The sequence below is a fragment of the Staurois parvus genome, unplaced genomic scaffold, assembly GCF_062004578.1.
Source record: "Staurois parvus isolate SC_StPar_1 unplaced genomic scaffold, SC_StPar_1.0 ptg001062l, whole genome shotgun sequence".
NCBI lineage: Eukaryota > Metazoa > Chordata > Amphibia > Anura > Ranidae > Staurois > Staurois parvus.
In genome coordinates, this window is record NW_028318858.1 from 1863428 (window position 1) to 1879433 (window position 16006).

A 16006-nucleotide genomic window follows, 5' to 3' on the forward strand; every position below is an offset into this window, starting at 1 on the left:
GGAGATGGGTTAAGTGTTAGGGTTCAAGTAGGAAATGGGTTAGGCATTAGGATTCAGGTAGCAGATGGTATAAGTGTTAGGGTTGAGGTAAGTGTTAAGATCTATTTAGGAAATGACCTGTGACCAGTGTTGGGGTTTAAGTAGGCGATGGGTTAGGTGTTGAAGTTGAGATAGGAGATGAGTTAAGTGTTAGGGTTGCTGTAGGTGATGGGTTAGGTATTAGGGTTTCAGTAGGAGATGGGTTAGGTGTTAGGGTTGCAGTAGGAGATGGGTTAGGTGTTAGGGTTGCAGTAGGAGATGCGTTAAGTAGTAGAGTTCAGGTGGAAGATATAGAAACCATAAAAGGAAGCGGGCTCACAGATAACATGTATAACTCTAAGGCCCCATTGGATAGACTAAGTGTTAGGGCCGAGCTAGGAGATGGGTTAAGTATTAGGGTCCAGGTAGGAGATGGGTTAAATGTTAGCGTTCAGGTAGGAGATGGGTTTGGTGTTATTATCTAAGTAGGGGATAGGTTAAATGTTAGAGTTCATTTAGGAGATGGCTTAATTGTCAGGGTTCAGGTAAGAGATGGGTTAAGTATTGGGGTTAGGTAGAAGATGGGTTAAATGTTAGGGGTCAGGTTGGAGATGAGTTAAGTACTGTTGTCCAGGTAGGAGATGGGTTAAATGTTAGGGTTGAGGTAGGATATGGGTTAAGTATTAGGGTTCAGGTAGGAGATGGGTTAGGTGTTTTTGTCCAGGTAGAAGATGGGTTAAATTCTGGGGTCAAGGTAGGAGATGGGTTAAATTCTGGGGACAAGGTAGGCATTGGGTTAAGTGTTAGGGTTCAGGTAGGAGATGGGTTAAGTTTTAGGATTCAGGTAAAAGATGGGTTAAGTGTTAGGGTTCAAGTAGAAGTTGGGTGAAGTGTTAGGGTTCAGACAGGAGATGGGTTGAATGTTAGGCTTCAGGTAGGAGATGTGTTATGTGTTAGGGTTCAGGTAGGTGATGGATTAAGTGTTAGGGTTCAGGTAAAATATGGGTTAAGTGTTAGGGTTCAGGTAGGTGATGGGTTAATTGTTAAGGTTCACGTACAAGCTGGGTTAAGTGTTAGGCTTGAAGTAGAAGATGGGCTAAGTGTTAGGCTTCAGGTAGGAGATGTGTTAGGGTTCAGGTAGGTGATGGGTTAATTGTTAGTGTTCACGTTGTTGAAGATGGGTTAAGTGTTAGGCTTCAGGTAGGAGATGTGTTAGGATTCAGGTAGGTGATGGGTTAATTGTTAGGGTTCATGTAGAAGATGGGTTAAGTGTTAGGCTTGAAGTAAAAGATGGGTTAAGTGTTAGGCTCCAGGTAGGAGATGTGTTAGGATTCAGGTAGGTGATGGGTTGTTAGGGTTCATGTAGAAGATGGGTTAAGTGTTAAGGCTTGAAGTAGAAGATGGGTTAAGTGTTAGGCTTCAGGTAGGAGATGTGTTAGGATTCAGGTAGGTGATGGGTTGTTAGGGTTCATGTAGAAGATGGGTTAAGTGTTAGGCTTGAAGTAGAAGATGGGTTAAGTATTAGGCTTCAGGTAGGAGATGTGTTAGGATTCAGGAAGGTGATGGGTTGTTAGGGTTCATGTAGAAGATGGGTTAAGTGTTAGGCTTGAAGTAGAAGATGGGTTAAGTGTTAGGCTCCAGGTAGGAGATGTGTTAGGATTCAGGTAGGTGATGGGTTAAGCGTTAGGGTATGTTTTACAGAGAGAGGATAAAGAAGCCTAGGGAGATCTTTGTTATGTTGACTCCTTTCGCAGCGGAAAGCCCTACGGCGAGAAACCTGCACCAGGCTCCCGACACCGAAGGGTAATGTACCGCGAAGCAGTCCATTCTCGACTATCGTATCTGTATCTCCTGTTTAACTCCACCGCCAAGCACGTATATGTGTTTATTAATAAAAAAAACTCTTCTGTAACCGATGCCTACATTGTTGCTTTGCTAAACACTTTCATGTAGAGAGTACAAGGCCTTTAAACTGTAACATGTTCAGTGTGTATTAGACATCTCTCCCAGGAGGAAGAGTTGTTCATCTGCTGACTATGCTGGGAAATTAAACATATACCGTGAGAGAGAAGCATTAATTATGTGAAATTATTAACAAAATGATTAGGCTGCAGTAAGCGATCATTCATCCCTTAGGAATTCCAGCATCATAAATAGGTTTCAGACTTTTTATAATGTTATGCGTTGAAGGTGGAGAGACGCTTGGTTCAGTTATTTGGCACCTAAACACACAGACAGATTGTTGAACCATGCAAATGATTTCCATGCAGTTGTTCAGCAACAGTCCATAGGGCAGAAACATCTGCTGGAGCAGACCAGGCGGCAGAAAGATATTTTCGGACGGGCAGGTTCATGGTGTAGAGCTGCAGTATAGTGACAGCTGATGTGCCGGGGTCTAGGCAGGGCCAGTGTAAGCAGATCGGTCAAGACTTGGATGCTGCTACATGCCGGCACAGATTAGGGTTAGAATTTGCGTTTTGCAGGTATTTGATGTTGTGATATGTTTCATGTTTGGGCTTGGTTTAACTCCAGGAAAATATAGAAGAAATGAATTCAGATTTGCATTAAAGAATAATGTTTATCACATTTATTTTTGTAAATTAAGTTATTATAGGAACCTGAATTAGTCTTTGTAACAGCCTCCCGTAGTCCCCTGTACAGCAGCACTTAGACTGGCAAAGGGAAGGGCAGGATTGGAAACCAATCAGGTGTGCAGGTCATGCAAATGTGCGAACAAAGAACATGCTGATAGGAGGAGAGAGCAGAGTGAGCGTACAGATGACTAGATCATCTGTCTACTACTTCTTCTGCACTGTCCAGTCAGTATGTTGAGGTATTGTATTCCTAAACTTTCAGGCTCCATTCACATTTCTTGATTTGGAATCACGGGCAAAATAACTACGTTTCTGCCTGTGATTTCAAATTGCCTGGCAATCGCAGCACAATGTGCGGTGCATGGTTGGGTGTCATTATCCTTCAATGGCATCCCAAAGACAATGTGATTCTGCCACGATTGTCACATGACAAGATCCGCGGCAGTTGGGGCACACTACGCCTTTAAAAAATGTGTGAAGCTTGTCACCCTAAAAAGAGCAGGAGCTCTGTGACAAATGCACAAGGGAATGGGCTGCCCTATGCGGCGTGCGGAATCGTGTGAAAATCATGGTGTCAGAATCGCATAACAGGAACACTAGTTCCCGCTATATGATAATGTGAACAGGACCTCCTGTAGAAGACATTTTTTTTCCATTTTGGACAGAGTACAGGAGGGTTATAACCCCTGTCATGTTTTTTCCCTCTGCATTTCCCTTCACTTCCTGTCTATTAGCGACCACAGGAGGAAATCCTCCTAAATTGGGAGAAATCCCTGGTAGTCACCAAGCTCAGCAGAACTAATGTCACCATTGGAAAATTTTCCCTCTATTTTAGTTTTTGTGATTACTTATAATCTGAGAATGTGTTCACTTTCATTGATATCAGTTACCAGGACAGATAGAGAGGCTGAACCTACCTAATGGGGACAAGCAGCAATTAAACCTGACAGGTGTTCTAATTGAATTTTTGCCTTCATTTATGCTCAAAATCTACCCAACAGGGCTGTATAAATCTCAGGACTGGATGGACAGAAATACAAACCCTTTAGCAGGTTAAACAGCTCCTTTATATGCATCTCATCTGTGTATTTAGCTGTTTGCATGGAGTTCAGCTTTACCACTAATTGTAAAGCTGACCAACCATGTTACAATATCTTCACTATCTCTTTTAAAAATATTTCAGTTTCTATATAGTGTGGGCCTACCTAGCCCAGCCATTTCATTTATATCCAGTCATTTAGGCCCTTGCACAGCATAGCTATTGGTAAATCTCAGCAGGTGGATGTCGGCACAATTGCATACAGCACACCGGATTGGCTCCTTCTCCCAGTCTGAGTGCTCATGTACTACAAAAGGCTGGTATCAGATTAAATGATAACACACTAATTGAATTAAAAAAAAATGTCTTTATGTATTCATGAATGCTGAATTGCATTAAAGTAGTAATAAACTCAAAGCCAAAAATGTAATATATTTCAGCTTACCAATCATTAGATGTGGTGGCTGCATCAGTTTTCTTTTTTAGGTTTTCTTCCCTCTGTTTTCACCTGGTGATCTAGGTGTGCTACCTCCTGTATTGGACTGGCCCCACTCTGGATGAAGGAGCACAGGGGGACCATTGGACAACAGCATTGTCAGTCTGGGGGGAGGGGAGTGTTTGATGTACTAGCAGATTTTGATACACTAACAAATTGAAGCCAAACTCCAGCTCACACTTCATAAGCAGTTACCGCAAACATTTTTTTCCTTTTGAGATAAGGGTTTTACATAAATAAAAGCTGATCGTTGTAAACGCCCCTGTCAGTTTTAAATGATTTGTCTCATGTCTGTAACTGATACATTCTGCTGGAGAGCGTGTTCTTTTGAAAAACAACAGACTTAGGCTGGCCATACATTATACAATTTTCTTGAGATTTTTGGTTTAGATTTGCCAAAAACCATATAATATGAGGTCAAACCTAACAACACTTTCAATTGTATCCAATTAGGCAGGCTCTTGGACTATATAGTTGAAGGTAAATCTAAGGAAATTGGGCAGAAATTGGACAGAAAATTGTGTAGTGTATGGCCAGCCTTACTGAATGGATCACCAGATGAAATAAAGAAGAAAGAAAGCCTAAAAAATAAATGTAATGTAGACATCACATCTAAGAAATTGTAAGCTGCAACATAATAAATGTTTGCTTTTGGGCTTAATACCACTTTAATTTGCGTCTTTTATATCTGCCTAGAGATCAGGTCTAATAGCATCAGACTCCACCCAAAACAGCCACACAAGTGAAGGGATTTTACAGTTTACTGGTGCAGCCAGAATATATTTAGAATTGTGTATTCTACTTCTGTTCCGTATATGCTGGTCTGATCTTTCTGAAATAACACCATTTAATGAGGCAGTGCAAACCAAACCAACGGTGTGCAAAGTGTAGTAAACCTTTACGAGCCAATCAGATGTCACCATTTAATGGCTTGCAGCAGTCAAAGAGAACTGTATGATGTTTGTTGTATTAATTAAATTGTTCTTTTTACCATCTGCAAATGTCTTATTAACTGAACATTAACACTTTTTGTTGTTGTTTACTATGTTATTGTATGTATGTATGCATTTTTGTATAACTATGGAGGTGTATAGATATTGCTAAGAGTGTATTTTGGCTAACAAGCTCATTTTTAACTCTAAAGACATTTTAGAGAAAGCAAATGTATTTGTTGTTCATCGCAACCAGCCAGGTCAGGTGTTCGTATTCGTTTAACCAAATGTTTCATAAAATGTCTTTTGACGAAAGAGTGTCTTTGTTGTTCATAGCAACCAGATTTTACTTTTCTAACTTACAGTTGAAAAAACGTGTAGGACCAGACTAGTTGCTGTGGGTAACAGGACCCTCTTTTTTAAGGCCTTGTGCACACTGGATGTTTTTTCTGCTGCTCCTAGGGGCGTCTGGCGTTTTTTTTCCTGCCTTTAAACACCCCTGCAAGTTAGTTTATGTGTCCATGCATACATAGGCTTTTAGAGGCAGGGGAAAAAAAACATGGCCAGTGGGGTTTATTTACTAAACCTTGAGCGTGCAAAGTCAGGCTCACTTCTGCATAGAAACCAATCAGCTTCCAGGTTTCATTGCCAAAGCTTCATTGAACAAGCTCAGGTTAGAAGCTGATTGGTTTCTATGCAAAAGTGAGCCTGACTTTGCACTCTCCGGGTTTAGTAAATAAACCCCAGTGTGTCCAGGAGCAGTGGTATTTTGGCAGAAAAAACGCTTGACATGTATAAATGCGTTTGAAGGTACATTAACGTTTGGCGTGTATAGCGTTGGGCGTTAATTCATTCCACTGGCCAGAATAAATGATTATTTTGGACAGTGAAATGAATTACTGCCCAAGTGCTTGATGTGGCTAAGCACACGTTTACAATCATCAAATCAAATGTTTTTTAAGACAAAATGCCTCTGCCAGGAGGAAAGACATCTAGGAGAGATAGAGAAACATCCAGTGTGCATGAGGCCTTATGATACTTTTCATACATGTGGCCTAGTCGGCATTATTTATCAAACTGCGGAAAGAATGGCTTCAGACAGTGGCCATTGTTACGTCGCAACCAATCAGGTTCAAATTTGCGTATTGACTGGCAAGACACATGGGCCTCATAGCAAGGTATGTGCACAAAGGCTGGATTTGCTCTAGGAACCAGCTGTTTACCTTCTATTCCACAAAACCAGTCTTGGACAGTAAGGGCCCATGCATGATGGGTATGTAGCCGTGGTGCATCAGGCTCCAGCTTTTAGGTGAGGTGGAAGGCACAGGTGCACTGTCCAGCCCCACTGCCTGCAGCCTGTAAAAGTCTATAAGAGGCTGAAATCTGTGATGGTGCAGCGAATTCTATTAATGTTTACGTATTATGCACCCAGGGCTTCAGATTTCTTGCATTCCAGGCATTCACCCCTGGGCACATACTGCCCCAAACATTAGAACTGTTCAGTGACCCGTCCAGTTGCAACAGTCTTCAGCCTCTCATAGTTTTATAGACTGCCGCCAGTGGGGCTGGATGGTGCACCTGTGCCTTCTGCCTGCACCTAAATGCCAAAACCTCATGTAGTGGGGCTAAATGCCCAAAGTCCATGGGGGTCTAATAACAAATATCTTTTAAACATCACAAGCACCAATCATAGTCAAGCCTTCATATTTCAATAGTCAATTTTTGCAGCTTCAAATCTTTTGGTGGAGGCAGTATAAATGCTTGGTCCCCAATGTCTGAGAAATTCTTCTCTAATATAAGTTGGTAAATAAGGCCCATCTGGGATCTGATTGGCTGCCATGGGCAACAAAGAAAGTCTCATTTCTAAAACTTGAAACAAAGATAGCTAGAACTTTTTTTCTTAACAACAAATCACATTTCAGGTTTTATTTTCCCAGTTAAGGTGAAGGAATGAGAACTATAACTGGTTGCTGTGGACACCACTAGGTTTTTTTTCTTCTCTTTGCTTTACTGGTTGTTAACAAGGGTCACCCTGTCTCATTTATCAAAATGTTTTTTTATAAGAACTGTCTGTATTGCCCCACAGCAATCCTTCAAATTCAAACATGTGCTGTTAAATGCAGATCAAGGATCAAGCTTTGGATGTGATTATTGTGGTGGGGCAGTAGGGATATTTGATATTGAAGTAGACCTATACTTTTAAGACCAGCCGACATTAGTCTTAACAAGATTCCATTAAATCTTTAAATGACTGTGGAAACGGAAAAAGACTTCCTCTGGCATTTGTCATGTGGTCTCTGCAGATGGGGAGGATCAGAGTTAGGACACACGTGGACTGCCATTGCTCTTCTGAAAATGCTAGCTGTTAGGCCAGTGACCTGACTCTAAGTTCATCAATCAGGTTTAAGTCACTGGGAAGTAGCCATGGCAGCCACCATGTTTCTGTTAGGAAAGGTTACCTTTCACACCAGTGTGTGCCATTAATACATGGCAGAACGTCCAGTTCACCATACAATACTGCAGTGCACAAAGGTTACCTTTAGGGCCCATTCACACCAGTGTGTGCCATTAATACATGGTAGAACACCAGTTCACCATACAATACTGCAGTGCACAAAGGTTACCTTTATGGCCCATTCACACCAGTATGTGACATTAATACATGGTAGAACGTCCAGTTCACCATACAATACTGCAGTGCACAAAGGTTACCTTTATGGCCCATTCACACCAGTATGTGACATTAATACATGGTAGAACACCCAGTTCACCATACAATACTGCAGTGCACAAAGGTTACCTTTATGGCCCATTCACACCAGTGTGTGCCATTAATACATGGTAGAACACCCAGTTCACCATACAATACTGCAGTGCATAAAGGTTAACTTTAGGGCCCATTCACACCAGTATGTGACATTAATACATGGTAGAACGCCCAGTTCACCATACAATACTGCAGTGCACAAAGGTTACCTTTAGGGCCCATTCACACCAGTATGTGACATTAATACATGGCAGAACGTCCAGTTCACCATACAATACTGCAGCACACAAAGCTAGGCGCAGTGCATTGCAGTGTAATGGGACCTCAACACATCTAGAGAGCGCACTCCAATGCACATGTGTTTCAGCACACAGCCAAGCACAAACAGTTGTACGTTACAATGAGCATTGTTAAAATTAAAATTGCGCATGCCTGTTTAAAATATTTGTATTGATGCGTTGGCAGCCTATTAAGCTTAAATGGGTTGTCTTACCACACACATAAATGCAGAATATACCACATTGTGAATGGGCTCTTAAGTCAGAGCTGCTAATTGGCTGCTGTCGACTGAATGTCATTCACATGAGTGCCTTTGGAAGAGACCACGTGACCAGTGAATGTCATTCTCTGCATCCCTTTGGCAAAGACCACAGGACCAGTCAATGTCATTCCCTGCATCCCTTTGGCAAAGACCACAGGACCAGTGAATGTCATTCTCTGCATCCCTTTGGTACAGACCACGTGACCAGTAAATGTCATTCTTCTGTGTCTTTTGGCAGAGACCACGAGACCAGTAAATGTAATTCTCTTACATCCCTTTGACAAAGACAACGTGACCAGTGAATGTCATTCCCCTGCGTTCCTTTTGGCAGAGATCACGTGACCTGTGAATGTCATTCTTCTGTGTCCCCTTAAAGACAACATGACCCTTGAATGTCATTCTTCTGTGTCCTTTTGGCAAAGACCACATGACCAGTGAATGTTGTTCTTCTGCATCTCTTTGATAAAGACCACATGACCAGTGAATGTCTTTCTTCTGTGTCCCTTTGGTAAAGACAACATGACCAGTGAATGCCATTCCCCTGCGTACTTTTGATAGAGACCAGATGACCAGTGAATGTCATTCCCATGTGTTCTTTGGCAAAGACCATGTGACCAGTGGACATTATTTTTCTTCTTCCCTTTGATAAGGACCAATTGACCCGTGAATGTCATTCTTCTGTGTTCTTTTGGTAAAGACCACGGGACCAGTGAGTGCCATTCTTTGGATCCCTTTGACAAGGACAATGTGACTAGTGAACGGCATTCCCCTGCATCCTTTTGGTCAAGACCACATGACCAGTGAATGGCATTCCCCTAAGTCCCTATGTGACCATTGACCACGAAAATGAAGCTCCCTACAACAAAGATATAAATTTCACAACTGCAATTTCAGCACAAATTTGATAGGACTTAAACGTATAGATCCATTAAAGGCATTTTGATAAATGAGGCCCACCACGAGAATACACCATAATGATGAACTGCCATGTTATGTCTTTGTCTCTTCTATCCTCATCTCTCCCTTTCTGCACTGTCTTCTCTGTCTGATCCACACAGGTGACATGGAGTATTGGATGGAGCACACCTCTTGGCACAGCAGTGAGGCATCCCCAATGTCTTTGGTGAGACATGCGGGGCCGTAACATCCAGTTTCCTTTACCATCTACACCTCCCTTTGTTTTTATTTATACCTATGCATGTTTTCTTTTCCTTTTTATATATATACATTTATATATATATATTTATATATATATATCCTTTTTTTTATCCCACACTTGTAGGGGACAGTCAAAGGGGAAAAAGAAAAACTAGTGAGCAGGCAGTTTTGTCGGATTCTAACACCTTGTCTGAAAGACAAAAGAGAATGGTGTGCTTTGGAGCCCACTCATTGGAAGAGGATTTGGAATGGTCTGAGCCTCAGATTAAAGACTCTGGGGTAGACACGTGTAGTAGCACCACCCTTAATGAGGAGCATAGCCATAGCGACAAGGTACTGACGTTGTGGAAGCCTGCATTTTGATCTGCTCATTTGGTCTTCGTTTGCTCTCTGTCACTCATTGAATTTAAAACATTTTTTTAATGACCAGGCGGATGGGGTTTATTTGAAGACTGCAGGGTAGTCAGGGGCCACTGGCCAATGACAAGCCACCTCTTTGGCAGTTGGGACCCGTAACTGCTGTCTTTGAATGAGCTCCAGTCTGTTTTCTTAACACTGTAGTATTTCTTAAGGTGCAGAAAAGAAAAACAAAACTGAAAGAAAAAAAAGAAAATATAAAAAAAAAAAAAAAAAATTCATTCTTGTATTGCCACCCTTGGCAGGGCAAGAATAAAAAAAAATTGCCAGGCACCGAGTATTGTATTTTTGTTTGTGTGATCTAGAGTGTGATATCTTATTTATTCACCACATTGCATAACAACTGAGGTTGAGTTGGCCGGGTGTTAGATATAACCCAACGTCAACGGGTTCAAGAATGAAAGAACACGACAAAATATGAACAATCATTTTTAAAAAAACAAAATTGGGTCTGTTTGCACAGAAAAGTTGTTTTTCTTTTTTCCCTTTCACTTTCATGTTATGTCCGTCCACATCTGTCGTCCATTGTTTTTGTGTTGTTTGTGTTGTAGTGTGCCATTCATTGTTCTGTTTATTTTGCATTTAGCTTGACAGCAGTCATGACATGTGTCAGTTTTTCTCACTGTGCTCTCTATTTGTCAAATGTGCATGGAGCATGAACTTGTGCTAAGCTAGAGGAACAGCTTTGATTACACAAGTTATATTGTGCTAGGTTATAAATCATCAACTGCGGTCAATCTGAAGCTTACCCAAACATTATTCTGCCGGTATGGGTAGGCACCAGCGAACAAGATCACCTCCTGGCTTCTTCCATCTCTGGCAAGATTTCCCCAGAGGAGTTCCTGTATCTTCCCCTCCCCACTTGGCCATAACAAAGGTGTCACCCTCTTATAGTAGGAACCTCCCATTCCTTTGTTTGGTATTCATTACAAACATCCAAGGGTGGAAAAGTGCCCTCAACATTTAAAGCAGGCCATGCATTGGTCAAAATTCAGATGATTCAGCAGGGACCGGCCGAATTGCAATGCTTGCATGAGCAGGTTGATTGTTCCCAAGTCGACCCATCAAGCAACGTGGGTACAACTAGCCTGTTGTATGTTTTTATTTGCTGCCGGGCGGGAAGGCTCCCCGCTCCACCTGTGATGGAAGGCTCCCCGTGCCACCTATGGTGGAAGGAAACACAATTGAGTCATCTATGGGCTGCCTTAGTTTGCAACGTCCATGGTGTTTGACAATTTATTTGGGGATACTAGCTGTCTCGGCCTTAAAGGTATCAGAAGCAAACAATTCAGTGCACAAGCAACATTGAAGCATCACTTCCTGGTGAAGTTGACTGTTAAAAATATCTACTTTTATTTAAAATATATGTGAAGGAAGCTTTTATTTGTTAGTTTTAGATAGGAGGTAGAAAAGTCACAGAGCACCTCAGGTTATTTATTACTGTATGTGTCCCTCTGGAGAAATTTTCCTTCACGTCCTGTCCTGCAGATGCAAAAGGAAATGAGAGGAAATATCTCTAAAAGTGAACAAAATTCCTATCATAGAGAAGTGTTATAGAAGCAGACATCATAATTTGAGAATGTTCCTTAACTTTTTGCTCGGGTGACAACTTTGTAATTTTGCATTTCCAACACTTTCTGTCTCAGTGGCAGTGGTTATCAGGAAAAATAAATCTCCCTAGCTTGAACACAGATAGAAATTAAAACTTGTCAACCATTCCTTTTGCCATTCAAAAAATAAACTTGTTTGCCTTTCACATACACTTAAACATTGACGACAAAGCATTTTTATTAATTTTGAATATAGTAAGAAAGGATGAAAACCCTTGTCAGGTTTTTTGCCATCTGTGTCACATTGGGAATATTTATCTTCACTTCCAGTCTCATAGCCACAACAGGAAGTAAGAGGAAATCCCTCCACAAAGTGAGAGAAATCCCTTGTAGTCACCAGGGTCTCAATTGGAAGGTTTTCCTTCTGTTCTGGTGAAAACTCAAAATATTGGATTTTCTTACTTTTGATAGTAAAGGTCACCAGGACAAATGGAGAGGGTGAATCTCCGTAAGCCCTGGTTCACACTGGGCCCAACTTAGAAATCGCGTGGCTTTTCTTGAATTCACATGATTTCAAAGTCGGATGGCATTGGGACTTTAGGTACGACTTGATAGACATCTGTATGGCTTCATACACAGATGTCTATGAGAGTCGCACCTGAAATTGGCAAAAGTAGTGCAGGAACTAATTTTCAAATCGGTGTGACTAATTACAGTGGTTCCATTGCTGATCATTGAATGCGATTTGTAATGCAATTTGAATGGTTACATCGCATGACGATTCACATCAGTGTGAACCAGGGCTAATAGGGACACAGACAGTAATACACAATTGACTAGTGTTCTACTCTGTCTCCACTCTATCTAAAACTGAAAAAAGTTTTGCCTTCAGTTAAACTTTAGCTAGGTCTTCCTAACTACACCATGGAAGTTGCAATGCACCTCACTGGAAGAGACATTTACATTTCCCAAATTAAATTATCAGAAGAAGGGAAACAATATAAGGGGAGAGAGGGAGAAAAGAGACCTTTTAGGTTAGAATGATTTAGATTAAAAGAAACATTTTTAAAAGGTTTTGTAAATTTACCATAGAAAGTGTACACACGGACAGAACATTTTACTTCGTTTGGGATAGAGTAGGGAAAGGTTAGAGCTTCTGTTGGGGTATTACTGTCTGTGTCCCCGTGGCAGGGATTTCCTTGCATGTCCTGCCAGGAAAAGAAGTGAACTCTCCAATGGAGACAAAAACACATTTTTAGTAGGATGGGAAAATGTTATACCTTCTGACAGTGTTTTTAGTGCTGACCATGCGTTCCTGTCCCCATTACATCCAAACCCCTGTTTTCTTAAATGGGGACAAGATGTAAAGGAAAATCCCCACAATGGGGTCACAGACAGAAATACAAATCTGCAGGTTTTGTACATTTTTTTCTTGTTTAAAGTTCAACTCAGGCCTGCATTCTGTTATTTACATATTTTTAACATACATATAAACAGGTCCTCACTGACCTCTGTAGCTACAGGCCCTGGAGCAATTCCTCTTCAATTTTTCAGCAGAAGCACTCTCACTTTCAGCAGATCAGTGCATTTTAATCCCTCTCACAGCAGTGACTTGCTACCCTTTTAGCCCTCTAACTTATGCCAAACAGAAATGTGTGGAGCTAAACACATAAATAGGATTAAAAGTATTCAATTATCTCATATCAACCTAGTTACTAAAAAACAAATTATATTACATATAGAGATAACGTTGGATACAGTATTGCCACGCACTATTCAATCAAAATCAATTCTTAGGGAATTATAAATAAATCCCAAATAATGAAGTGCAATATAGTGCAAAAATGTGCAAATAAAGCAATGAGAAGTATTGTTGCCCATAAATACAGTCAAAACTCTCCTATTAAAGTGCAAAAGTACAATTCATCTATAAAGGTAATATGTGATTAAAATAACACCACAATATGTCCATAAACTATTCAAAAGTGCTATATTCCTCTTTGAAGTGAAAATGTGGTCAAACTGTGTCCAGGTAACCAAACACCAGCCTCTTACTGGAAGCAATTGACCATTAGGATTAAAATGCGTTCTTTGCAAACTCCTACATTGCTCCACACAGCTATGCCACTTCCCATCCAGATGTGCATTAATAAAACACCAAGTCTCTTACCAGAGGGTACTGACCATGAAGAATAAAATGGATCACTGAGTGTTGATCCCTTTTCTTAGCTGGTGCTTACAATAAGCCAAAATAGAAAGTAAAGGTGGCAAACCATAGTTTAGTACTTTAAAATCCACTTCTTTATTAAAGAAAGGTGCACTCCCATTAAAATATATAAAAAAAAACGCCAAGCACTATCCAACCAGGCAAACCTCGGACCCGCAAACCAATACGTGATACTATGTGTGATGACGTCACATTGTAGGCCACGCCCCAACATTTCATAAAAAATGGTGCTGTCCTGGGGACTGGCTTACGTTTACAGTGTACAAGAAGTGGGTAGATCAGAATGCCAAGAGCCAGCATGGACAACTTGGACAACTTTATTGCTTCTCCTTTAAACTTGAGAATGAGTTGCACCAAGGTGTTTGCAGCTACAGAGGTAAGTGAGAACTTTATTATAGCGAACACTGTTAAGACTATGCAAATACCTGAATGTCCATAGTATGCACACAAGTTAATTTTGAAGCCTATAAGTTGTTAAAGTAAAACTAAAGGCAAAGCTCTTTTTTTTCAGTTTTGGAAGAAGAGAGATGGATTAGAACACCTCACAGTTTTTATTGCTGTCTGTGCTCCCATCAGGGAGATTTGCTCTTTCTATTTGTCCTGTTTACCATTATAGTTTAAAGAGAAAGTAAAAGAACTTTCCAAAGTTTGGGTTGCCCTCAGAAAAGTAATAGAGGGGACCTTTAGGGGTCCCCAGGAGATTCCTTTAATTTGCAGTGATTACCTCTCAATGCCCATTTAGCTATGAGACAGGTAAATCCCTCCAGTGGGGAAAAATGACTAAATAAAACCTTAGGGGCTATAACCCTCCCTTACTCTATCCAAAATGAAAAAAAAAAGTTTTGCCTATAGTTCTATAACCAAAAGTTTGATTACTTGGAGCACTGCCACACACTCCTAAATGTCAAAATGATGTATCAGTCCTTCAGTAAAAGCATTTTAACAGGCATGTCCCTTTGCTCATCTAAATATCACAGTACAGGATCATAGTACATGAACACATAGGAAACCCAAGTGCTGTTCCCAAACTCATATTAATGATTGCACTGCTGCATGTTAGAATACACTATATTGCCAAAAGTATTAGGACGCCTGCCTTTACACGCACATGAACTTTAATGGCATCCCAGTCATAGTCCGTAGGGTTCAATATTGAGTTGGCCCACCTTTTGCAGCTATAACAGCTTCAGCTCTTCTGGGAAGGCTGTCCACAAGGTTTAGGAGTGTCTATGGGAATGTTTGACCATTCTTACAGAAGCACATTGTGAGGTCAGGCACTGATGTCGGACAAGAAGGTCTGGCTTGCAGTCTCCGCTCCAATTCATCCCAAAGGTGTTCTATTGGGTTGAGGCCAGGACTCTGTGTGGGCTAGTCAAGTTCCTCCATCCCCAAACTGTTCCCACAAAGTTGGAAGCATGAAATTGTCCACAATGCCTTGGTATACTGACTAATACTAATAATACTGATAATAATAATATACTAATAATTCCCTTCACTGAAACTAAGGAGCCGAGCCCAACCCCTGAAAACATATTCCCCCCTCCACCAAACTTTACACTTGGCACAATGCAGTCAGGCCAGTACTGCTCTCCTGGCAACTGCCAAACCCAGACATGTCCATCGGATTGCCAGACAGAGAAGTGTGATTTGTCACTTCAGAGAACATGTCTCCACTGCTCTAGAGTCCAGTGGCGGCGTGCTTTACACCACTTCATCTGACGCTTTGCATTACACTTGGTCATGTAAGGCTTGGATGCAGCTGCTAGGCCATGGAAACCCATTCCATGAAGCTCTCTACACACTGTTGTGCTGATCTGAAGGCCACATGAAGTTTGTAGATCTTTAGCTATTGACTCTGCAGACAGTTGGCGACTCCTGCGCACTGAGTGCTTCAGCATGCACTGACCCCGCTCTGTCATTTTACATGGCCTACCATTTCGTGGCTGAATTGCTATTGTTCCCAGTTGCTTGGAACACCCAAATCCAATGATTTAGAGGGGTGTCCCAATACTTTTGGCAATATAGTGTATCCCTAATCATGGGACATCAGCTCTACTTACTAGCAGTATTGTATGTCTCATAATGAATTTATAGGCTGTTATATGGTCAGTGTGCATACATTTTACTTACCTTGGCAGTAGTGCAGTCATTGTGTTGGGTGGGTGATGGCAGCACGTCATTGTACAATTATACCGCATAGGTTAGATAGTGGCATGCTGCTTGATATGCTTTTTTATTTGCAAATACTGAATTACTTACTATTACAG

General features: G+C 41.2%; 1 protein-coding gene across 50 annotated transcripts in view; it reads left to right on the top strand.

The window, feature by feature from the left end:
• RIMS2 (regulating synaptic membrane exocytosis 2) overlaps positions 1–16006 on the top strand; it is a 919325-nt gene that overhangs the window by 525965 nt on the left and 377354 nt on the right. For 30 of the 50 annotated variants that reach the window (XM_089658335.1, XM_089658295.1, XM_089658297.1 and 27 more), the window contains one exon: positions 9670–9878. In XM_089658335.1, the coding sequence (XP_089514461.1) occupies positions 9670–9878 (209 nt within the window). Of the gene's footprint in view, positions 1–9445; positions 9511–9669; positions 9879–16006 lie in introns of all 50 variants that reach the window. The other 20 variants (XM_089658338.1, XM_089658309.1, XM_089658310.1 and 17 more) reach the window with 1 other exon arrangement.